The sequence below is a fragment of the Dendropsophus ebraccatus genome, chromosome 2 (assembly GCF_027789765.1).
Source record: "Dendropsophus ebraccatus isolate aDenEbr1 chromosome 2, aDenEbr1.pat, whole genome shotgun sequence".
Taxonomy (NCBI): Eukaryota; Metazoa; Chordata; class Amphibia; order Anura; family Hylidae; genus Dendropsophus; species Dendropsophus ebraccatus.
This window is the reverse complement of record NC_091455.1, coordinates 75,136,379-75,162,710: the sequence shown is the minus strand read 5'-3', so window position 1 is coordinate 75,162,710 and position 26,332 is coordinate 75,136,379. Positions and strand designations below refer to the sequence as shown.

Sequence of the window (26,332 nt, the reverse complement as noted above, 5' to 3'; positions counted from 1 at the left end):
TAAAGTTGTTGATGAACTCACTGTGATAAATCCTCCAGGCATCACAAAGTTGCTACAAAGTTGTAGACAGGGACTTATATCAGCTGTCTCTGAAAGAGAGGGGAGGAGGAGAATAAAGAGAAAACCTCACTTTGTGTCTTCAAGCAAAAAGCAGCAGCTCAGAACCGGGAGAAGGCAACTGAATAGATAATAAGCACAGAATCAATTGTTAGTCTTACAATGGGCTGCAACATATGAAGTGTTGTGTGGGCGGAATACCCCTTTAATTACATGGGGATTTTTCAAATTAAAGCCAAGAGTAAGCAGTTTCAAACAGCTGGAAACAGATTCTGGTCATGGAAAAGGTTTAATAGACACCAAATAAATGATAGCTTGCACCACTTTCAATTATCAAGCCAATGGGAAGAATAAAAATAAACAGACTTAAAGGGGTACTCTGGGCAAATGACAATTTAACACTGCACTTACAAAGGAAAGTTATACAACATCGTAATTTACACTCATTAGGGCAGCTGCAAGTTACCCGTTTTTCAAAAAAAAAAATCTAAGTCCCACAGGAAGTTCTGTAGTTCATGGAAAGAGAAACAAGTCACATCTCAATGCTGTTCCACAGCTGCCATATTGAGACGTGACATTGTTCCTCTCTGTCACAGAGAAACCCTCCTCTCAACACAACCTTTGCCCGTCCTACTCCTCCTCTGCCTGCCCAGCTTTACAACACAGACTGGCTCCCTCCTCTGCACAATGTCTGTTTCTGCTTCTCAGTCATCCTGGAGGAGATCGACAGAATCCTGCAGCATCAGACACCAGTGATCTTCCAGAGGAGGTATTTGGCACCCTTTCAATGCCAGATACCTGCTAGAAGATGATCACTGGTGTCTGATGCTGCAGGATTCTGTCGATCTCCTTCAGAATGACTGAGAAGCAGAGGAGACAGACATCGTGCACCAGATGCAGCTATAACTCAGCACTGCAGCTGAGAGCAAGCAGAAACATCTTTCAGGAGCTTGAACTTGGCCAGGATCTTCCAGATGCCTACTGGAAGATCCTGGTCAGCTCCCAGCTCCTGAAAGATGTTTCTGCTTGCTCTCAGCTGCAGTGCTGAGTTATAGCTGCATCTGGTGCACAATGTCGGTCTCCTCTGCTTCTCAGTCATCCTGGGGGAGATCGACAGAATCCTGCAGCATCAGATCTTCTAGCAGGTATCTGGCATTGAAAGGGTGCCAAATACCCCCTCTAGAAGATCACTTGCGTCTGATGCTGCAGGATTCTGTCGATCTCCTCCAGGATGACTGAGAAGCAGAGGAGGCCTTGTGCACCAGGTACAGCTATAACTCATAGCACTGCAGTTGAGCGCAAGCAGAAACATCTTTCAGGAGTTGGGAGCCGACCAGGATCTTCCAGGGGGCATTGAAATAAACCCTTTCAATAAATAAACCCCATCTATAATTTATCTATCTAATGTATCTCCCTCTCTCTCGTGTATCCATATCTATCTATCAATCAAAATTATCTATCAATCAAAATTATCTATTATATTCTATCTACTTTTTGATCAAATCAATCAATTAAAAGATACCGTAAATAGATTAAGAGGGAGAGAGAGAAAAATAGAAAGACACCCCCATCATTTTTCAAAAAGGGATATGAGTGGGGTTGTAGTTATGGAAATGGCAAGTAAACACCTTAAAATTTGAAAGCTGTGTCTCTCAAGTTTGCATAACTGCAACCCCATCATATGCTCATTCTAACACATGAGGATTGTGTTAGTAGTAGTCATTCTTCAAAGCTTGAATTCCACAACTTGCAAAACTACAACTCGCAGCATTAAAGGCCTGCAGAGAGATCATTGGAGTTGCAAAGGTCCCATGTTAATCTCTCAGCAGGCCTAAATACTGGGCATTGTAGTAAGTGAATGGAGCTTAATAGCAAAACGCACCTGAACTGGAGACGAGAGCCATGTTGTCTCTGAAAGAAAGTGGCCACGTTTTTGTAGCACTGGATAACTACTAACTAGATTTTTCATTTATTATCCCCAATGAGTTTTGTCAGTTTGCATTCAAAATACCAGCAATATATTTGTAATATTTTAATGTCCCACTTGTTACATGGGAGTGTTTGTTTTAGTGTGCAATAAACATCTTATTTACAAAAAAAAATACCAGCAATATATATTTATTTTATTTTTTTTACCTACCTCTTGGGTGCCTTTTTTTAGTACAAACTTTTCAGGAGTGACAGAACAAGATCCAGAATCCATTAGAAGACCTTTTTGTACATTTGCAAAACATACTGCTTTAACATATGCTGCCCTGGAACCAGTGTTCCTGATTGAGACTTTACCCCTGCTCACACGATCCGGCATTACTCCCCCTAGTGTTATCATGTAGCTGTCAGATAGCTTTTTAACGCCTTCAAGTATCACATTACTTGTCCCACCATAACCAGACAGGGGTATCTAAGGGGAGAGAAAGATATAGATCACAAAAACTCAACTGTTTTTAGGGCTGGAAGCTAGATACTTGCCACAGTCAAAAAAGAAAAAAAGAAAAACCCACTACTTACAGTAAACTTAATTCCTGGCTGTGAAGGTTTGATCCCAGAATGCTTGATCTCCAGTTTAGCCAACATACAACCTACACGTGTAGGAGAAAACATCAGCTGAACACAAGAATCTTCTTTTGGGCGAATAGTAAGCTCACGATTGTTAGTCAAACGTTCTTCTGGACCAAATGAGCTTTGCAACTGTAGGACACAGGAAGATTGTTAACACCCTCTCCTGCAAAATCACAGCTTCAAGACTCTCTATGCAAGGGATTTGGTGCGGTGTTGTACACAAATGATTTAACCTCTACAAACCCATATATAAAACCAACTTCAACCAAAATCCATCATGTCTATACGCATACTGGCATTTCAAGTTGTCAGGTACAGAGTTAGGACTGTGTGAGAGGACACACACACACAGCAGCTATTTATACAGTATATATAGCAGTGACCAAATGACCAGGAGGAGCCACATATATACAGTATATATGTGGCTCCTGCTGGGTGGGTGGGTGTGTGTGTGTGTGTGTGTGTGTGTGTGTGTGTGTGTGTGTGTGTGTGTGTGTGTGTGTAATTTATATATATATATATATATATATATATATATATATATATATATATATATATAAATAATATAGCAATGACCAAGTGACCAGCAGGAGCTATATATATGTAGGAAGTGGATATCTAGCAGCTCATCACATATCTTGAATTGTACATACATGTATGATCACAACCAACTCACCCCTTTAAAAGTCTAAAAGCTTATTACCTATACCACTATTATTTTTAGTTCTATATTTTTGTTCTATATTTGTAATGTAGAAGCCTCTTGCACTGCTCTTATCCACTATGAGTAATGTTGAAGAATATACCCTTTATTATTCAGAAAGCCTTGTCACCTGCTGAGGTTCCCTATGGGTAAGGTTGGTTGGTGGCCCACTCAGAGTCACTTGCCCCCCTAGGCTGAACCCCTAGCTACGCCTCTGCTACAAAGATTAATATAGATAGAAAGATTGCCTTCAAGTTTGTGTTATGCATACAATTTTATCAATGTAGCACAATCAATACTTAAAAGGGGTACTCAGTCATCAGTTTGAAAATGCTGCAAAGGCATATTTCTTTTGTGGTTCTTAAGGCCCCTTCCCTATCATGTCCTTGCACTACCTTCTGTCGCTCAGATCTATAAACCCCAAAATACATTGCTTTTCCTCAGCACTCCTCCCCTTTCGCAGCACTGCCCGTTTCCCTTGCTGCAGAACACTGCACCTGCTGTATTCATCACCATCAGCTGCACTGTTCTGCATCAGGCAGCATGCTGTTAACACTCCTCATTCTGCCCTAAATGATAAAACATTTGTTTATGTGACTATGACAGGTAGATTGTGCTAGACCTCAGAGACAAGACCTAACCAAGCCTCCTGAGACAGCAGAGGATGATGCGTTCTCAGGATAGAGGGAGAAGCCAGCCAGCTGCTAGGACTTCCTGTGAGGGGTAATTCAAACAAAAGCACACAAAAGCCAGTACAATTTGTAACACTAACTATTAAGTTATATATTTTGGCATGACAGCATTCTGATGCCAAAATACCCCCTCAAACTGCAGATAAAGTATGCTAATGATCCAACCCTAACATCTTCGATAATCAGAACCTCCCACTTGCGCCTCCAAGACCTCTCTGGTGCTGCACCCACCCAAAGACCTCAGACTCATACCCAATACTCACAGTTTCAAGCGTGCCCTGAAGAATCATCTCTTCAGGCTCGCTTATAACATTTGGCGTTGTTACTGGCTCATCCTGTTCTTTCCAACTACTGTATGTACAATGGCTGGGCCATGGACAAATAAAGCACTTGTGCCTGGTGTCAACCCAAGTTGTAGTCTGTAAGCTCCAACAAGCAGGTTTTGTTTACACTCTGTTTTTGTTATTTTTATTTATTCTAATTATTTAACTGTGTATTAACCGTGTAAGCTGATGCATGCGAGCAGGGACCTCACTCCTTATGTATGGATAACTATATGTATATCTCTGTAATGTCTGATTTCTGTCTATGTATGTACCCCCAGAATTGTAAAGTGCTGCGGAATCTGTTGGCGCTATATAAATAAAAAATTATTATTATTATGTAACCTCTGAACTGTATGTATAAAAAAAATTAGATAAGAAGAGGTAGGGGTGCACAACCGGTGTAGACAGTAGGTACTTCTCACGGACGTGTTTTTACCCCAATAAACTGTAATAAAAGCCTCTGTAGCAATCTTTCATGCAAAAGTGTTCAAAAGTTTATTAACAGCGTGCAAAGGGCAAAGTCACATCTGTATACAACATTTATCAGCACACTGGTGATTATATACTAGATGCTTTGTATGGCGACTGATGACGTTTCGACCTTACCAGGGTCTTTCTTAACGTCGCATTGTGAGCGAGCTCCCGAGTCGAAACGTCATCAGTCGACATACAAAGCATCTAGTATATAATCACCAGTGTGATGATAAATGTTGTATACATACCTGGCTTTGCCCTTTGCACGCTGTTAATAAACTTTTGAACACTTTTGCATGAAAGAGAGTGCTACAGAGTCTATTACAGTAAAAAAAAAAAAAAAAAAAAAAAGAAGCTGCGAAATCTGTCGGCGCTATACAAATAAATATTATTAATATGTTATTATTTATAAATGCAACTGAAAATACCTGAAAGCAGTCTTGATCTTGACCTCTTATTAAGAGGCGCAAATGCTGGCTTGAAAGGGTGGATGTGTTCCTCAGCGTTAACTTCTGCTGCCTGAGAGACATTAATTGAATACAAAGGAAGTAATGTCACTGCTGCACTGGACAAGATCAGGTACAATAAGCAATTATTTTCTAAGAAAATGTAACCTGTATATGAACCTAGAAAAAAAGGAGGTCGAAAAATCTTTAAAAAGAAAAAAAGTTTTAAAACAAATTAACAGAAACTCACCCCCTCCTATCCAGCGCTGATCCTCCTTTCAGGCTCCAGTCATAGCAGTATTCCTTCTGGAGTGAATGTCATGTTACTGCCTCGGTCATGGGGCAGTACTCCTAGCATCATGACTCTGATCACTAAAGCAACTCTGTACTGACAACAATCTGCCCCCAGCAAACCGCCCTCCCCCACCCCAACCCCCCGCCAAAACCACTTAAACAGTTGGATAGCTGCTTGTAATCCAAGATCTGTCCTGTGGTCTGCTTGGCAGGTGATGCAATTATTGTCCTAAAAAACTAATTTTAATCTTGCAGCCCTGTGTCAAATTGGCGTTGTCTACGGTACCCGTGCCCAGGGCTAAATTAACAGCTACTGCTGCCCCAGGCACTAAACCTGAAGACGCCCCATCTTGGGGAGTGTGGTTTTAGCCACATGCATTTCTCTACCTGTAGAAACATTGTCTGAATCGCATTTATGGTTTTTAACTGCTTAAAACATACATTTCCACATTGAATCAATGATTAGAGCCATCTGCATATTGTCTGACTGAATTCTTACCACAGGATTAGTAGGTAGTGATGAGCGAATAGTGAAATATTCGAATATTCGTACGAATATCTCCCGAATATTCGAATACTCGATCGAATATTCAATCCCATTAAAGTCTATGGGAACAAGTATTCGATTATTGAAAAACATCTATTCGACCACTTGGGAGGTAAAAAACGGAAGCTGGGGGATTTGAACGCTTATAGAATATTTGTCGAACTATTTGATAACATTCGATAAATCGAATACTTACTATTCGATCGAATATCTATTCAATCGAACAGTATTCGCTCATCACTATTGGTAGGTAATCGTTCTAGACATCACATTTACCACCACACTAGACCTGACCAATAACACCATAAACGATGGCTGAAGAGAGGATCGGTACAGAACGGGAGGCGTGAACAACAGGAAGAGTAAACTACTGCTTATTTATTATTTTAAGATGTTTTTTTAATAGAATGAGGAGGGTTATCAAACAAAAAAAGAAAATGGTAAGTGCACATCTGACTGATCCACCTACACAATGAAGTTCTCCACACTATCTTCCAATTAAGACAACTGTTTATCCTAAAGGGTCAATTATTGCCTCATGTGAAAGACTCCACCAGCCAATAAACAAGCAATTGCTCGTGGATTGCTGGGATCGTCCAGCCCTAATTATCACCTTTTGCCGCTGCCAATCTCTGTGTAAACAGGGGCTGTGTGGGCAACAATCATGGTAGGAAAGACTGCACAATAATTGATCTGCATGATGGCACCGGTCTCCAAGATGACTGCATGAGTTACACATGGGCCTGCCATGCAGAACTGCCCTAAGGAGAGCCACTAATTATTGCAATAGTGAGTGCAGTGTATGCTTGTCAGGAAATGGGAAGAAAGGTACTGTAAAAGCTTGTTTGGAAAGAAAACTTACACTGCTCTTCCTAGGGCAACTCCTCCCCATGATATGAACTGCTTATTTGAAAGAATAGGAGGTACATCAGAATTATTCAGTGGTGGTAGATTTGTGGAATTCTTGTTTACTAGTAGTTCACTCTCTCCAATCAAAGTGACTTCATATTGGGGACCCGAAGGCTGCACAATAATTTTCAAACAACTGTGAAAAAAGAATAAATCTGTTTCTCCTATGTAAATCACAGGCTCCTGAAACCAACTCACTGTAATCAGAAATACCTCTGTTTTGGTTTAGAACACCGAGGAGTAAATTTCACAGTGACTACTTGCTCTTCTTCAGGGCCAAGAAATAATTCTTGTGGATCCACAGCAAAAACATCATCTACATCTGTACACTGAGGAAAAAGGCATGCTTAAGACCATAAGAAAAAAAGAATTAACCTGGCCATTGCCAAATGCGGTCCACAAAGCAGCTGTACTTTAAGAAGTGGGGTTCACATATATTAAGTCAAAAGCCCAACTCCCTACAACTTAGGTAAAATGTATTTTAATTCTAGATATAATGAGACAGTCTATTACTATAGGTGCACCATTTAAAGTGACTGTACCACCAGGTCGAGGCTATAGCACAGGAGGCGGGCAGACCCACCCTTAGTGGGAGGAAACCCTAGCCCCTCTATGATAGGGTTCCATTGATTCTAATATAGTCAGGTCATGGAGGGGCTGGGGTTTCTTCCCACTGGGGTTGGTCGGCCCGCCTCCAGTGCTTCAGCCTCGGCCTGGTGGTACAGTCACTTTAAGCAATGCAGCAGTATCTCTCCAACTTTTGTTGATCTTAGCAGTTTAATAAACCCATACTAACCAGACTATTTTGGCCCCTAAATGTATTTTCCAACCATGAATCCTATTTGCAACTGTCTAATAAATTAACATATACTGAAAAATAAGGTTCTTTTACTACCTCACACATTTTTCTTCTGTTTCTGGTGCAATCCATCTTGGTTTATTTTTTTCATTAAACCCAACTTCATGTCCAGTGTACTAAACAGCCTGTACTGGCTTCCTGTTGTACACTATAGAGAGGAAAACTGCCAACTCTCCCCCTCCCACTAAACTCTTTCACGATGACCCTGCCCACTACACCCATAGGAGTCTCCCACAGAGTGGGAAGGAGATGGAGTTAGTTGAATTCCTCACTAGTGTATCCCGAGGGAACAGAAAGTCTAGATGTTACAGAATGTACACCAAACTGGAAGAAGGGCTACTGAAGACAAAGCTGTATTTCCAAAAACAAAAAAAAACAACATTTTCATTCAAAATTAAAAGCAGGGCTGCAGATTGTCTTTGTTTTCAATTATATAATCATCTATACAAGCAAATAAACAAAAAAAAAAAAATCTAAAAGCATAAAAGGATCTGGTAAAAAAAAAGTATGGCTTTCATCTTTATTTTTCATTCCCCTTTATCCAAAGTCTGTCTTTGGTAAAAGAAAAAAAATAAAATGATGCCACAAAAAGCTGTGTGTGAAACCCCCTTAATCCAAGGCAAATACTGTCAGAAAGCTTACCTTTACAATCAAGTGTGTGGAAATATTTCCTGCATTTTTAAGAGGAAGTGGTTGCTTAGTTGATGAACCAATGCTACATCTTAAATGAATGTTCTTAAGAGGAAAAAAAAAATTAGATTACACATATATATGAGCAGTAAGTAAATGTAGGAACAACACAAGTTTTAGCAAACAGACTAACTTGCAAGTCCTTAGGAGCATGTATCCTTGCACAGCCAACTCTTGCATGCAAAGGAATACTTTTCAATACGCAAGCAGGGCCTGGACTGTCAACTTCAATATCAATTCTTGCTATGAATTCTTCAGGTGGTCCAAGTGAACTTGCTATTATGAAAAGATTTATTTTAAAAACAAATTTTTACTGAAATGTTAGTTTTAGCAAATACAAAGTTAGCAACAAACTCCCAGTCCTGCTCATCCACCTCATCTACCCCAAAACAATATACAAACAAAACAAAAATGCATTTACAGCACTAGTGATTGGAGAAACATAAAAAGGTACTATATTAATTACATCAGGTACCAGTAAAATATAGTACAGTATCATGGGCCTCTGTCTGTGCAGTTGTCCTTCTAAAAAGGCCATAACAAAGGGGAAGGGGGGAAAGGTGGGAGGGAATATAGTGCAGCAAAAAAAGCATCAATACGTGCGGGGCGAATATAGAAGAGTAAGGCCTTATTCACACGTCCCGTGCGCAGTCCATATATATGGAAGGTGTGCACCAAAATGGATCAAAAGTCCTGACATTATGCATTATGAAGCTGGGAGCTCCAAAACAGTTTAAATCTTCACAGTACTGTACAAACACAGCCACGTGCTGACCGGGTGAGGAAACATCATGACAGAGTCCCTTTAAGTGAATTAGTATATTAAAAAAACAACCTATAAATTAAAAAATCTTATATTTATATACAAACATTATACACCACTCGAATATAACGAATCATCATCATCATCATCATGGAACTGAAAACTAGCCAGGATTTATTGTATTATGTAGCTTTACTAGTTTATTTGTACCTGCTGTGTTATATGTCTGTGGTGCATGGAACACAACCCACATCTCAAATACATCTGGTTCCTGAAATAAAAACAATTGCCGATTTGTGCAGCTGTTGAAGTCAAAAATATATGCTACAACTATATGCAACATAATTACACATAAAAATGGGAATTTATTAAAACCAGCATGTCACAAGCCAGTTTTAATAAATCTGCTGAATGTAACGCCACTGGAGCCAACTACTCTGTGCAATATTTTACAACCATGTTTGCAGTTTAAAATATCTATCTACTTTGCTCCCTTGCTTATCACTTTCTTGAAAATTAAGGTGTTGGATTTATAATTCAAGCAGACGACAAGAGCCTATTATTTGAGTGCAAAAACAATACTAAACACAAAGGCCTTGTCCACACAACCATTTCCCACTGTGGCTTTAATATAAATGAATATCTGAAATGTGACATAAAATCCACAGGATTAAAGTATACTGTCAATATAAATAAATGTTGTGCACACCAAGTGGGTCTGAAGTATAAAACGGTTCCAAGAATAAAAAAAATATGCTCAAAATGAGAAGAAACCTGGAATCTTTCACACTTTACTCTGCTTCATCTTTATCGGTACTTTCTTTTCAAAGTTATTATGAATGAAGGTAAATATGATAATCTGACCCATGCTAAAATGTATCATTTCCATAATGGTTTGTAAAGGACCCTTCCCAGTCCACCCTTGACTGACATCTACATATAATTTGTGGGATTCCAAGAACTAGGTAATGAGCATTTAACAAAACATGCTTACTGAATGTAATACGTACAATGGTGAGGATGGCTGTAAGCCAACTAGGCAGGACAGAGCATCAGTGTGTAGAAGCTTACTAAAAAAGCCTCCAGCTGTAAGTGTACATGCCATCAGGACAAAATTTGTGCCAACATTTAAGATCGTATTAGACGGCACAATGCTCCTGTAAGCAAACGCCACTCTGCTAGTTCTGCGAGCATATTACACAGCTCGATAATCATTCAGCAAGTAATAGACATCGTTCTTTATGATTACCTCACCACTACCCTAGCGTTGTTCTGCCCTCTGCTCGCTTGCTGGGGCCACCGCTGTATCTTCACACTGGGACCATGGTGAGGTAAATGTATACCATTTATTTTTACATAGTCATCAGCCATCGCCCATGCAGCGCCATTACACGTAGTGATGCACGGCTGGCGCCCAATGATTTTAGGTCAGGACTAAAAGACACAATCAACTGATGATCATTCTCTATTACAGGCCCTTAGCCTGCATTTTATTTAACCATATTTACCTGGTTGTCATAAGATGCATACATAACATGGCTTATGACAGAAGGGGAAGACATTTTTGAGACAGAATCTGTATGTACAGCAAATTCTTTCACTGCAGGATTTTTGGAAAGAGTAAAGCAACGCCATGCTGTGGCATTCTAGCAAAAGAAAGAAGAAAAAAAAAAAAAAAAAAAAAGTTAAAATAGTATTAACATTTATGCTTGCCAGGTTCTGCTCAAAACAACTTAAAGCGACTCTGTACCCACAATCTGTCCCCCCCAAACCACTTGTACCTTCGGATAGCTGCTTTTAATCCAAGATCTGTCCTGGGGTCCGTTCAGCAGGAAATGCAGTTATTGTCATAAAAATAACTTTTAATCCAGCAGCGCTGTGTCTAACGGCCGGGGCTTACATTTGTATATGCATTAGGCTAGCACAGTGATTTTCAACCAGTGTGCCGCGACACATGGTCGGGTGTGTCGCGGGGAAAGTTCCCCAAACTATGGTGCCCCTGTGTTTTGTTCCCCGGCAATGCGCAGCGATCAGTGGCGGATTATAATGTGGGCGGGTGCGTGGTGCGCTGCAGCGGGCCGTGATACACGCATCCAATCAACGTGTGCGCTACGGCCCGCCGCAGTGCACCACGTTCCTGATCTCCGCTGATTGGAGGAGCACGTTCGGGCCCTATGGGCGGCCAGTAGGTGAGGCGGACAGCAGCGGCGACCATCTCGGAGGAGGTGAGGAGGAAGAGGGGAGAGAAACCTGGGGATGGGGGAAGAGAAACAGTGGAGAGAAGCAGGGGGGAGAGAAGTTTGGTGGAGAGAAGCATAGGAGAGAAGGGTGAGAAGCATGTGGGAGAGAAGCACAGGAGAGAAGGGGGAGAAGCATGGGGGAGAGAAGCACAGGAGAGAAGCAGGGGGGAGAGAAGCACAGGAGAGAAGCAGGGGGGAGAGAAGCACAGGAGAGAAGCAGGGGGGAGAAGTATGGTGGAGAGAAGCACAGGAGAGAAGCATGGGAGAGAAGCATGGGGGAGAGAAGCACAGGAGAGAAGCAGGGGGGAGAAGTATGGTGGAGGGAAGCACAGGAGAGAAGCATGGGGGAGAGAAGCATGGTGGAGAGAAGCAGGGGGGAGAGAAGCATGGTGGAGAGAAGCAGGGGGGAGAAGCATGGTGGAGAGAAGCAGTGGGGAGAAGCATGGTGGAGAGAAGCATGGTGGAGAGAAGCATGGTGGAGAGAAGCATGGTGGAGAGAAGCATGGTGGAGAGAAGCATGGTGGAGAGAAGCATGGTGGAGAAGTATGGTGGAGGGAAGCACAGGAGAGAAGCATGGGGGAGAGAAGCATGGTGGAGAGAAGCATGGTGGAAAGAAGCATGGTGGAGAGAAGCTCAGGAGAGAAGCAGGGGGGAGAAGTATGGTGGAGAGAAGCACAGGAGAGAAGCAGGGGGGAGAAGTATGGTGGAGAGAAGCAGGGGGGAGAAGTATGGTGGAGAGAAGAACAGGAGAGAAGCATGGTGGAGAGAAGAACAGGAGAGAAGCAGGGGGGAGAAGTATAGTGGAGAGAAGCACAGGAGAGAGAAGCACAGGGGGGAGAAAACAGGCCCAGGTTTCTCACTGAGTCAGTATAAATACATTTAGAATCTATATTATTAACTATATGTATAATATGTACTGTTTTAGTGTCATTTTGGTTGGTGGTGTGCCCCGGGATTTTTTAAGTATAAAAAGTGTGCCGCGGCTCAAAAAAGGTTGAAAATCACTGGGCTAGCACACCCTTTCTGTCCTTCCTTTCCACCCTCCTCAACATTTACTGCTGTTTGAGCTTTGCACAGGTGTATTAACGATCCAGCCCATGTTTATTATACAAAACAGGTGGGGAATAGGGAGCAATCTGCCTGGAGCATTCCTAATGATGAGGAGGGTGGGGAGGAGGGAGAGGGTGTGCCAGCCTAATGCATATACAAATGTAAGCCCCGGCCGTCACACAGCACTGCTGGATTAAAAGTTATTTTTATGACAATAACTGCATCCCCTGCTGAAAGGACCCCAGGACAGATCTTGGATTAAAAGCAGCTATCCGAAGGTACAAGTGGTTTGGGGGGTCAGATTGTGGGTACAGAGTCGCTTTAAAGGAGCTGCAGTAGAAAAACAAACTAGGGTCTGCTTCTTTTGCCCCAAACCACACCATTCTAGCAAAGAAATCTGGCAACAGCCAACATTCTCAATTAAAGGAGAAAATACATTTTTGTGGGTTGTTGCCTAGGTTAAATTTCAGAATATGGCTCTGTTGGGGGAAATGTACAAAGCCCACCAGGTGATGTGCCATTGAGGATTTCAGCTTTGCTCCATTCATGCAAACAAAACAGTAAATACTAACTCCAGGACACCATAGGAAGCATTGGAGCAGCGACCAAAGGATATGACGGCTGTCAGGGCTGTGGAGTCAGTAAGCCGCAGCTCCTACTCAGACTCCTGAATTTTATTAGGACCGACTCCAACTCCTGCTCCTTCATAAACGGCCAGTCATATACCAGGAAGTTATTGATCACACTGGCTCAGCAGCTTCTCCCTAATGTATTACATGATCCTGGGGCGACTTCTGAAACATACAAAGGAAGCTTCTCCTGTGTGTGCAGTGGATGCAGCCAGTCTCCATGTCCTGAACAACTCAGAACTAGACTAGATGGAGCAGGTGATCTTTTCCTGCTGACAGTCTTCTATGCTTCTAACTAAATAATCACCATACTTAAAAAAACACTGCTAACAATGCCAGATACCTGTGAAATAGAGGTCAGCCATAGTGATATACAGGGGGTCACACATAGTGATATAGAGGTCACACATAGTGATATAGAAGGTCACTGTGGGGGCACGCAATAGCACGCACACAAACAGCCTGCTGCAGTCATAGCATACACACACACCCACACAGCCTGCTATAGCACACACACAGCCTGCTTCAGCCATAGCACACACACACAGCCTGCTGCAGCCATAGCACACACACAAACACACACTGCCTGCTGCAGCCATAGCACACACACAAACACACACTGCCTGCTGCAGCCATAGCGAACACCACACACACACAGCCTGCTGCGGCCATAGCACACATACACACAGCTTGCTGCAGCCATAGTGTGCACACACACAGCTTACTGCAGCAATATCACCCATACACACAGCCTGCTGCAGCCATAGCGCACACACACAGCCTTCTGTAGTCATAGCACACATACACACAGCCTACTGCAGCCGTAGCACACACACACACACACACACACACAGCCTGCTGCAGCCATAGCACACACACACAGCCTGCTGTAGTCATAGCACACACACACACACACAGCCTATTGCAGCCATAGAACACTAAAGAAAAACACACAATCTTCTCCCAGAGAGAAAACACCACACTGAGGACAGAAGTTACACCTACACTACTTATGCCTTCTCCTCCTCCTCTATATTACACAGAATATCTTCATATTACACTGCTTATATACAGTCATCCAGCATTTAGGAAGAGAACAGCACAGATCTCCCCCCACACAATGGATTCTTCCAGCTCAGAAACAAACTGCCAAATAGTGACCGACAACTTTTCCATGACCCCCCTTATGTAATAGGGCCAGTGTCCTATTAGAATGTTGCTCATAATATATATTCATGAGCAAAACTTGTAAAATTCATATCAAAATTCAATTCTACATTTTTTAAAGATTTTTTTTTAAGCTGGAGTCGGTAGATTTTTTTCCGACTCCAGCCAAAGCTAGCTCTGACTCCACAGCCCTGACGGCTTCAACCCCGGGGAGTTAGAGGTAAACATAAAACAATAGAATAACAATACAATTATTGCATTACTTGGATATATGGCTTTTTAAAAAAAAAAATATTTATGGTTTCATGTTAAGTGGTGAAAAAGTCAACTGACTAGTCATACTTACAGCACTAATGATGAGTCTGATGGGAACTGTAGCTCGTGTCTTATTTATCAGTCTTATTGGAAGAGTCTTCAAACTGCCGGATGACAAATCCCCAAAATCTAAGCAGTCAGTCTTTCCTGTGTCCACCTGTAGGGCAAGAAAAAGCACTGACTACTTTTACTTTTTATTTTTAGCAATTAAATACTAGAATTCCCTTGTACGTTTAATAACTACTGATCAGGTATTTTAGGTTTTCATTATTAAAATAACTGAACCCACCTTTGTTTTATATGGAACTATTTGTTGCTATGAAACCCGCGTAACACAGCTTCTTTATGTGATGATTTATCACATTAAGATTTTAGTAGAATACAACAGCTTCAAAAGGAGTCAAACACCACCACCATTTTCTACAAGGTAATGGAACTTAGTGGGGGTAATTTATTATGCTGTGCAACTACTGCAGAACATCCAAAAATTCCAAATTATAAAATGTAAAATCAGAACCACCCTTGGTGGGTGGGCAAAGGTTGATGCTGAAGAGGTGTAACCTAACGTGAAGGGGCATGACAATATCAATCACAATACTATACATAAACCCAGCCTATCCATGCCACATATAGGAACTACTCATCACATGGCCACATGGCCATCCATGCTCATAGTAAAGAACTATACAGTAACTTCCCATGCCCCAATAGGCTTGTCTGCATATGACAACTTATATTATATAGACGAATGCTTCAAGCTGTCAGCCCTGTAAACTACCATTTAAATACCAAATTAACTGATGTACATACCTCAATTAAGGGATAGTCTGACACAGCAGTAAGGAGAAGTTTGGAAGACATGGTTTCAGCTCTAACAATTGTTTCTGCATCAGCAGACACAGGCCAAGATGATACACTCAGTACACACTGGAAAAGTCCTGGTCTCTGAGGTAAAAGGAGGATTTTTACATCTTCAGAAGCCCGAGGACCAATTATAGTTTTGTTTTTAAAGATTAAGCACTGGTGTGCACCAACATCAACCTAAAAAATAAAATATACAGTATGTTAAACATTAAGGTAGTGTCCATGTTTTTGCAGGGAATGATCATGTAACTTACGAAAATCAGATTGGGTCCCCACATGTGAACACCATGATCAATTTCAGAGTATTTCTTGTCTCACTGTCATTTGGAAACATCAAACTAACCACATGAAAAATCCTAATCATAAAGGCCTACAGGACATCTTAAGGGTAGCTTCACACGGGCGGGCTCGCAGCGAGATTCTCGCTGCGAGCCCGGCAGGTCCTGTCAGTTTCCATAAACTACATACTTGCTGCGGACCGCAGCGAGTATGTAATTGTACCGCGCTTAACCCCTTCTACTCCCGCCGGCTCCCCCGCTGTAAGCAGCATACATTACCTGTCCTTGCTGCTCGGGTCCGGCGTCCTGCTCTCCCGTCCGGCCAATTAGTGTGTTGCCCAGCCGCAGCCACTGATTGGCCGGGCGGGAGAGCAGGACGCCGGACCCGTGCAGCAAGGACAGGTAATGTATGCTGCTTACAGCGGGGGAGCCGGCGGGAGTAGAAGGGGTTAAGCGCGGTACAATTACATACTCGCTGCGGTCCGCAGCAAGTATGTAGTTTATGGAAACTGACAGGACCTGCCGGGCTCGCAGCGAGAATCTCGCTGCGAGCCCGCCCGTGTGAAGCTACCCTAACACAAGAATAAACACTTACTTTTTCTCCATTCACAGCAATACTGATTATACCAATATTAACTTGCATCCATCTTTCATTGGGATTGAAAATATTCAGAGATGCTTGGGATGCAATGCCAACACAACAAGTGTTAGGGAATGTCACTTCTTCAGGCACCAGAACTTGCCCTTTTATAAAGAAAATTGGAATTGAAAAAGTGGAAGTAAATAATAATACACACATTATTCTGATTAGTTACACCACTTACTATTCAGTAATCATCCAGCACAAAATATATTTACCAAAGTTAGATGACATTCTTGTAGCCCACTGAGACAGACCAGCAGGGCCTGTCTGGGATTCCAATAAATGGATATGAAGGTTACTGCTTTCACATCCTGCAGGATTACCCATTGGAAGTGTGGAAAGAATACTCGAGGCAACATTTGCAGTCAGGGGAACACCAGCTAATGGACCATGAATATTTTGACCGGGAAGAGCACACCCAGGATACCCTGCATGGCTTCCAATTGCACAGGGGGGAACTGGAGTAACTCCTCCTAGATATTGTTGAGCAAACGGAGTGGTGGAAAGAGAAGGTGCATTAAGGAGACTTGGACCAGAATATGGCAATTTTTGCATGTCACTGGCTGGCAAAACTGGTTTAAACACTTGTGTATAACCACACGGATGGCTGAAAGGGATACTGTGCAATGCATTATACTTTTCTAGCAAAGCAGACTGCAGCATATCCCCAGAAGAAAGTCCTTGAGTAGATTTTGAAGCATAATTTTGCCATGCAGAAGCACCGTCTGACTGGGTTTCAAAATGATGTCCTGGTTCAGTTCTCTTTCCATCTGCTTTGAAGAAGTTCTCGGATTTTGATCCACTGGCATTAGAGGAAAACGCACGGACTCTACTTGGACTTTGGCTCACTTTAGGTGGTTCAGGGTATTTTTGACATTTGTTCTCCTGCAGGGGTGTATCATTGTTTTTGATCATCTGCATTTCTGAAGGTGTGGGACTGGCTCTCACTATAGTGGTACTTAGCTCTATAGTGTTATTACTCTACAAAATAAAAAAAAATAAAAAAAAAAGTTATAGGAAACATTGGCTTAATGATTTGGAATGTATGATGTAAAGGTGTTACCACAAGATTCATTTTTAAATCGCCTACCCACATGAACAGACCACTGGGATCACCCCAACAACCGCAAGAACATTGGTCAATTGTTCCCCAAGTGACTAGAGAAGCAGTGTGCATGCTCAACTGCTGCTTTATTCATTCTCTATGGGACTTCCAAACACAGCAGAGTACAGCAACAAAGGGGTTATCCAGCGCTACAAAAACATGGCCACTTTTTTTCCTCTCGTCTCCAGATTGAGGTGTGCAGTTAAGCTCCATTTACTTTAATGGAACTGAGTTTGAAAACACACTTGAACTTGAGACAAGAGAGGGGGAAAAGTGGCCATGTTTTTGTAGCGCTGGATACAGTGTTCAGGAGTCGAATGAAACAGCAGCCAAACAAACATACTGCTACACAATTCCCCTGAGGAACTCAGTTCTGATCAGTAGGAGTACTGTGTGGCTGCCCACAGTAGATGCAGTTGGCTCAGACAGCGCTCCACTTTGTCGTGATGCTCCAGCCACTATTTTAGTGTTTTGTTTTTTTCTTTTTAGAAAATTTGACCGCTGTTGTATGACTCACACTTTGCACCATTTACTACTGCCTGTTCAGGAGCATAAGTATAGAAAGTAAAGAAAACAAAAATCATGACCCAGTCTCACCTTTTTGTTATCAGGACTTTTAATGGTTGTATTCTGTAACGTATTCTCTGTGGCTGAAACATAGGTCAGTCTGCTCAAACTGGGACTGAGACATGATGATTCAGGGGACAAACTAATGGAGAGGGGGAAAAAAATAAATAAATAAAAATAAATAAAAATTTATATTCTAATATATATATATACTTAAAACCTATGTTCTGTATAAAATAATATATTACAAGAACTCCAACGTTTAAAAAAATTAGAAATACAGTGTATCAGGAGCGTAGCGAGCAAGTCTGAGTGGGCCCCCAACCGATTAAGTTATCCATCTCAGCAGACGACAATCCTTTCCAAATAATAAAGGGAATATTCTACTACATTACTCAGAGAGTAGGAATTGAGAGCAGTGTAAAAGGCTTTCTACTTTTCACATATATGGCCATGTAAAATTTAAAGGGGTTATGCAAGATTAGAGAACCATAGTTGCTTTGTTCCAGAAACAGCACCACCCCTGTCCTCAGTTTGTGTGCGGAATTGCAGCTCACTTCCAGTGACGAGAACGGGGCCAAATTGTAATACCACACGTCAATTCTTTGGGCGGACAGCTGAATCTGCCGGAGCATATAATAGAGCCTATCGAGCCGGTGGGGAGTGAAGCAGGAGTGCACGGGGATGAGTGGCAGATGCCACACATAATTTTCTGACAGAATTACTGTGTGCATATACGGTCTAGTGGATAAGGGGTGTAGTAGTGGAGGTCTAGCGGATAAGGGGTTTAGTAGTAGTACAGGTAGATATGAGGGGTTTAGTAGTGAAGGTGTAGTGGATAAGGGGTGTAGTAGTACAGGTATAGAAGAGGGGTGACTAAGGGGGGCTGGGGAGACGCTGAGGGGGACTGGGGGACGCTGAGGGGGACTGGGGGGGACACTGAAGGCACACTGGGGGGGGGGGGGGGGACACTGAAGGGACACTGGAGGGGACACTGAGGGGGGCTAAGGGGACCGGGGTGATGCTGATGGGGACTGGGGAGACACTGAGGGGGGCTAAGTAGACTGGGGTGACACTGAGGGGGACTGGGGCAGCTGGGGGTAAATGGAGCAGGAGGGCACATACACCTCCTCCTCCTCCGCACACACGTTGTCCTCCCGGCCAGGCATGGAGCTCCCCGGTCTCTGGAGGCAGCCGCAGGGACTACAGGAGAAGGTGAACACGTCGCTGAGGGTCCTGGAGCTGTACAGCGGGATCAAGGGTCTGCACTAACCCCCCCGATCCTGCTGTACAGCTCCATGACCCGCAGCGACGTGATCACCTTCTCCAGAGACAGGGGGCCCTCAGCGGAAGAAGCAGGGGCAGGTCAGCGGCGGCGCTGTTAAGCAGCTGGAGGCCGCCGGCACCGCACCGCAGCCTGCTCACCCAACATCTAGCATCCGCTCCCCACACCGCCTTACCCGCCGGCCCGACACCCGCAACCCCCCTTCCGCCCCGCAATTTGCATATACTCTAGAATGTTAAAGAGTGATGAGCTTAAAGAGGACCTGTCACCTCCGTTGACGGGGTGACAGGCTCCCGACCCCCCGTTAGAGCCCCCTATACTCACCTAATCCCACCTGGTCCTGCTTCTGTAGGTGGTCGGGTTCACGGAGATATCGGCGCCCGAAGCCCGGTGCGCGCGGCCCTCAGAAAAGTCCAACACTCAGAGAATGACAGGAGAGTCCAGCGCTCCGTCATTCTCTATGAGCGTCGGAGCTGAGGAGCGCACACCGGGTTTCGGGCGCCGATATCTCAGTGACCCGACCATCTCCAGAAGCGGGACCAGGCGGGATTAGGTGAGTATAGGGGGCTCTAACGGGGGGCCGGGAGCCTGTCAGCCCGACACGGGGGGTGACAGGTTCCCTTTAACAGCAATTACAGTGGTGCCTTGGATAACGAGCATAATTCGTTCCGAGACCGTGCTTGTAATCCAAATCCACTCTTAAACCAAAAGCAAGTTTTCCCATAAGAAAATCACTGATATGCAGACAATTGGTTCCACACCTCAAAAATAAATATCTATTATTCTGAATAACATGTCAAACTAATGGGTATATGTGAGCACAGTATAGCAGCACTCTCTTTCCAGGGAGAGAGCGGTTACAGCTATGAACAGATTACCTCCACAGTCCTGTCCCCTGATGCAAGCCCCAGCCTGAAGTGGATCTGCTATGATTTGGAAGGTGAGGGAGACTTCCTGGGTCAGAGTACAGGGCTGTAGACCCCGCTATGCAGACCATACCCCTCCTCCACTCACGCTCCCACCCAGTACAGGGAGCTCTTAAACCAAAGCAATGCTCTTAAACCAAGTTACTCTTAAACCAAGGTACCACTGTACTTGCAAAGTCAATATTTGCCTAGAAAATGAACTTTATCCCCCAAAACACATTTCAACATAAATTTCGCCCTGCCTTAAAAGGACCAGCTAACATTGTTTCAGGTACTGCTCCATTAACACAGGTGTGGGTGTTTATGAGCAGGGCTGGAGATCAATCTGTCATGATTAAGAATGACACCACTGGACACTTTAAAGAGAGGCTGGTGCTTGGCATTATTGTTTCTTTTCTGCTAACCATAGTTATTTCTAAAGAAACACGTGCAGTCATCATTGCACTGCACAAAAATGGCCTAACAGGGAAGGGTATCGCAGCTAGAAAGATTGCACCTCAGTCAACAATCTATCGCATCATCAAGAACTTCAAGGAGAGAGGTTCCATTGTTGCCAAAAAGGCTCCAGGGCGCCCAAGAAAGACCAGCAAGCACCAGGACCGTCTCTTAAAAGTGTTTCAGTTGTGGGATCAGGCTACCAGCAGTGCAGAGCTTATGGTACTTTTACACGGAGCGATAATTCGCCCAATCGCACGATTAACGATTTTGAATGAACAATTTTTTTTTATAACGCTCAGCGTTTAGACGGAAGAAAATTCGCTATGCAATCGTTTTAGCCTATCTCACACATTTGTGAAATCGTTGAAAGACTGTTTACACTGAACGATCTGCGAATTTTTTGCGAACGATCAACGATGATTTGAGAACATTTTGAAAGATCAAAATGAACGATTTATCGCTCATCGTTTGATCGTTCGCTGCGTTTACACGTACGATTATCGTTCGAATTCGATCGTTATCGTGCAAGTTCGAACGATAAATTGTTCCGTGTAAAAGGACCATTACTCAGGAATGGCAGCAGGCAGGTGTGAGTGCATCTGCACGCACTGTGAGGCGGAGACTATTGAAGCAAGGCCTGGTCTCAAGGAGGGCAGCAAAGAAGCCACTTCTCTCCAAAAAACATCAGGGACATGCAAAAAGGTACAGGGAGTGGACTGCTGAGGACTGGGGGAAAGTCATTTTCTCTGATGAATCCCCTTTCCCATTGTTTGGGACGAGGTGAGCGCTACCACCAGTCTTGTCTCATGCCAACTGTAAAGCATCCTGAAACCATTCATGTGTGGGGTTGCTTCTCTGCCAAGGGAATCGGCTCTCACAGTCTTGCCTAAAAACACAGCCATAAATAAAGAATGGTACCAGAATGTCCTTGAAGAGCAACTTCTCCCAACCGTACAAGAGCAGCTTGGCGATCAACAATGCCTTTTCCAGCATGATTGAGCACCTTGCCATAAAGCAAAAGGTGATAACTAAATGGCTCAGGGAACAAAACAGATTTTGGGTCCATGGCCTGGAAACACCCCAGATCCTAATCCCATTGAGAACTTGTGGTCAATCATCAAGAGACGGGTGGACAAACAAAAACCAACAAATTCTGACAAAAATGCAAGCATTGATTGTGCAAGAATGGACTGCTATCAGTCAGGATTTGCTCCAGAAGTTGATTGAGAGCATGCCAGGGAGAATTGCAGAGGTCCTGAAGAAGAAGGGTCAACACTGCAAATATTGACTTGCTGCACTAACCTATTCTTATTGTCAATATAAGCTTTTGTTACTCATAATATGATTGCAATTATATTTCTGTCTGTGATAAAAACATCTGACAAACACACATAAAAACCAGAGGGGAGCAGATCATGAGAAAATATAATATTTGTGTCGCTCTCCAAACTTCTGGCCATGACTGTATATACAGCTGTTGTCTAGGTTTCCAACCACCTCTGTTCCCAGAGGAAGCCAGCAGGTGAAAGTGCGTCAGGGTATGAGGTGGGGTCCCCTTAGCGGTTAGAGTGTGGCCATTATTTTCTATGGGAAATTCGGGGTCTTTAAACGTAAATTTCTTAAAAACGACAAATCCAATTGAAACGAAAAATAGATAGCACACCTCACACCACCGAGGGCTTTGAAACGCAGTTTGAACGGAGTGTGCGCGCAAAGCGGTTCGGGCTGTATTACGCGCAGAAAAATGGTTGGAAGAAGAAGAAACGGAAGAAGAATACGGATTACAATATAGTGCTTTTCAAGGACTATAATTAACATAACATAATTGTTAAGAGGTTAATAAAAAAAAAAAAAAATCAGCCTTACAATGCTTTCTCATCTTACCAATACACTAGCTACATAATCCCTTAATGCAAACCCATAAAATTATCTATCAACATCTATAAAAAAAAAAAAAAAAAAAACTACCTTTTCTCTGAAAGTTTTATGGAATCCTGGCTTGGAGAAGAATGAATCAGAGGAGCAGTTGATGGTCTGAAACTGTAATGTTCCTCTTCCACTGTATGCACACCGTAATCTGGAAAACATTTACATGATAGTAGTAACACTGGTTGATTGGTCAATGCAGTGACATTACACAAAACCGAACATGTCTGCAACAACAGCCTATCAATAATTTTCTTCTTACAGAGATTAGAAAATGTCTAATGAAACTTGAGTTTACCACCATGCTGGTGTCCCACTCCAAAAGTACTGCAGAGAGGTTATGCACATGTAAAGCTGCAGCCAGTCGCCGCAGTGCTCTCTTCACGTGGGCATCATATGGCACAAGACAGCATAATGTGAACATCATACAGGACATCACAGTAGCACTGTTAGCAGGCACACCAAGGTAGCAATGATAAACTGAGGTGTATAGGAAAGCTTTTTTGTTTTGTTTTTCAATACTGGTAAAGTCCTGTTAATGCTATTTAGGCGCAAGCAGACATGTGACTACAGCTCCCATTATAAGTATTGTATTTATAAAGTTACTTTTTTGCAGTATTAATACTCTGTTTATAGATATAACCTGTTATTTAAGTGATGGGCAAATATGAAATTACACTACACAACACTTAAAGTGTCACTGTCGTTAAAATGTTTTTGCAGAAATCAATACTCCAGGCAATTTTAAGAAACTTTGTAATTGGGTTTATTAGCCAAATATGCCATTATCTGCATGTAAAAAGCCTTTTCCCAGGTCCCCCCCTCCTCTCCTGTCATCCACTCCTCAGAATCAGAAAATCTCGACTGTTTTTTCATCAGTCTGATCTGTCTGGTCTATGAAGAGAGGAGGGTGGAGGGGGACCCTAATTAAAGGTCAGAGAGGTCCATGGTGCCTGTCAAAGAAGAGAGCCTGGGATGTGAATGTAAATTAACTATTTGTTGTCCTGTTTTGCTGCTTTTACTTTCTCCATAGGAAAACCTGGAGTATTGATTTCTGCAATAAAAATTTTAACGACAGTGACACTTTAATGTGTTCAAATGACTACTGGATAAAAACAGCATAAAAAAAGGTACCCAGACAGTAAAACTGAAATGTAGCTTTGTTGATTTACCTGGAAATTTCTGGTTTATTCCACTTGAAGGTGGCTCAAAACTGACATGTTTCTGAGGAGTATCATCACATATAGTATATGCCTCCTTAGAATGAGGTGTGGAGTTTGGATGGTTTGTTAAATTAGAACTAGTCTTCTTTGTATTACTCGGAAAACAAGATTTTAAAGAATTATTCTCTTTGTGGCTTTTGACCTCTGATAAACGAACACTTCTGTTTGTCTCTTCTGAAGAACTTGGGTTCAGTGGTACAATTGTTGCAGAAATTTGTTTTATTTTATCATTTTCACTGGTGGTGTTACTGACGGAGGTCCTTGAAGTGTCGTGTTTTATTTTAGATATTTCTGAGGCGTGGCTGTTCTTAGCACTAAGGCTGCTTGAAGAGGGATCATGTTGTAATGATACATCTTCTGCTACATGGCTTGTAGACTGCAGATTATCGAAACCAGCTTGAACTTCCTTAAAATATTCTGGCTTTCTTAAATCTTGCTTTTGAATGTCTGTGATATTGGCTAATCCTGTAACAGAATCTTGTAGAGGCTGTTTATAACCTACAGACATGTCCCAGGTAAAATCTTTTACAGAGTGCACAAAGCTTTCTATATCAGTGTCCTGCTCATTGTTGTTAACTGTAGCTTTAAGATACCTCTCCATATCAAAATGTCCTGGAGAACTTTTCTGTAAAGAGGCTTCTAACAACCGTTTGGATTGCTGAAGGTCTGAAGAATCAAGCATCAATTTCTTTTTATTTGACAAAGCTATGATCATCTCTGCCAACTCAGCAGGGTTAGCACTGCAAGACGCATTTGCTAGGGCTGATGCAATAGTGCTTATATTGAGAAACGTGGCTTCTGTGGTTTGGTTAGGCTTCAGCGATGAAAGGTTTCCCTTGCGAAAATGCTGCTCCTAAAAGAAACAATTGCATGGCAAAATAAAGTCATGGGGGGAGATTTATCAAACATGGTGTAAAGTAAAACCGGCTCAATTGCCCCTAGCAACCAATCAGATTCTACCTTTCATTTTCCAAAGAATCTGTGAGGAATAAAAGGTGGAATCTGATTGGTTACTAGGGGCAACTGAGACAGTTTCACTTTACACCATGTTTGATAAATCTTCCCCATAATTTCTTAACACAAAGCTGTCCCACATATCCCCTGGATCAAATTCTGTTAAATCAAAATCCTACTCATTTGGTCAGATAAACCTTAAAGCGAATCTGTACCCACAATCTGCATGTTGGAACACTAAAGGCCCTATTCCACCAACAGATCTGACAACAGATTATCTGCCAAAGATTTGAAGCCAAACCCAGGAGAGGAATTGAAAAGAGGAGAAATCCAGTCTTTCCTTTATGACCTGATCTCTGATTATAGTCTGTTCCCGGGTTTGGCTTCAAATCTTTGGCAGATAATCTGTCGTCAGATCTGTTGGTGTAATAGGGCCTTAAGAGAAATTTTAGAGAATTGATCCCTGATCAACTAGATAATACACCACAGTGACTTTGGGGGGTAAGAAGCTTTAGGTACAATGACTTTAAAAAATTAACTGGACTTTAGCAGTTGTTTGATATTAGCGGTAGGGGAAAATGAGCCTAAAAAAAAAAAAAAAAGAAAAAAAAAAGATTTTGGGAATATCCCCTTAAAAGCACTATAGTCCTATATGCTAGAACATACGTTTAGACCCCGACATACCTCTGCACTGTCCTTGTATTCTTCTTTGTTATCTTTACTTTTATCTGGCTTGCTTTCTGCCCCTCTTATATCAAAAGTCGCTGATGATAACTTCTGATCATCTGGTAAAACTCCAAGATCTTCTACATAAAATAATTTGCAAAAGAAAACAGACAGATGTTATCACTTTTTAAAGTACTCCAGCGGAAAAAGAAAATCTCAGTAATTGAAACACATTACAAAGTTACACAACTTTGTAATATGCTTCAATCACCCATCTGCCCCCCTAACCTATCTTTTACCCCCTCAACCCCCCACCAGGAAGTGCAGTAAACTCATTCTTACCTAATGACCATTGACCCCAGGCTGCTCTGTAGCAGCCATTTTGTGACAATGACATCATCAAGAGGGAGGCAGGTCTAAGCCCTGTTAGGCCAGCCTCTTTGTCAGATGACTCAGGTTGGTCAGCTCTCACTGGCTGAACAAGCTGTATGCTATATCTAACAGTTTTACAGAGTCAGTAAGACATCACAAGAGACAAAGTGCATCATGGGAAAGCCCAAACCAGGAAGAAAAAAATGAAGTCACCAACTGGAGCTTTAGGGACCTGCAAACAGCGGGAAATTCAAACGGAGACAGACTCCCGAGGGATGGTAAGTGTAAAAACTATGTTTGTTTGATTGAGTTTTTTTTTTTTTTTTTTTTATCAGCACCGGAGTACCCCTTTAAGTGATTAAGTC

At 42.5% G+C, this 26,332-nt stretch overlaps 1 protein-coding gene across 8 annotated transcripts in view; it reads right to left on the bottom strand.

Moving 5' to 3' along the window:
- CEP192 (centrosomal protein 192) overlaps positions 1 to 26,332 on the bottom strand; it is a 91,522-nt gene that overhangs the window by 16,205 nt on the left and 48,985 nt on the right. For all 8 annotated transcript variants that reach the window (XM_069957807.1, XM_069957814.1, XM_069957813.1 and 5 more), the window contains 17 exons: positions 25,614 to 25,735; positions 23,925 to 24,828; positions 22,795 to 22,903; positions 18,208 to 18,319; positions 16,721 to 17,486; positions 16,458 to 16,606; positions 15,531 to 15,761; positions 14,752 to 14,877; positions 10,828 to 10,965; positions 9,530 to 9,590; positions 8,690 to 8,832; positions 8,509 to 8,601; positions 7,221 to 7,336; positions 6,961 to 7,143; positions 5,240 to 5,330; positions 2,566 to 2,745; positions 2,198 to 2,458 (listed from right to left, as the gene is read on the bottom strand). In XM_069957807.1, coding sequence (XP_069813908.1) covers positions 2,198 to 2,458; positions 2,566 to 2,745; positions 5,240 to 5,330; positions 6,961 to 7,143; positions 7,221 to 7,336; positions 8,509 to 8,601; positions 8,690 to 8,832; positions 9,530 to 9,590; positions 10,828 to 10,965; positions 14,752 to 14,877; positions 15,531 to 15,761; positions 16,458 to 16,606; positions 16,721 to 17,486; positions 18,208 to 18,319; positions 22,795 to 22,903; positions 23,925 to 24,828; positions 25,614 to 25,735 — 3,785 coding nt within the window. The remainder of the gene's footprint in view (positions 1 to 2,197; positions 2,459 to 2,565; positions 2,746 to 5,239; positions 5,331 to 6,960; positions 7,144 to 7,220; positions 7,337 to 8,508; positions 8,602 to 8,689; positions 8,833 to 9,529; positions 9,591 to 10,827; positions 10,966 to 14,751; positions 14,878 to 15,530; positions 15,762 to 16,457; positions 16,607 to 16,720; positions 17,487 to 18,207; positions 18,320 to 22,794; positions 22,904 to 23,924; positions 24,829 to 25,613; positions 25,736 to 26,332) is intronic.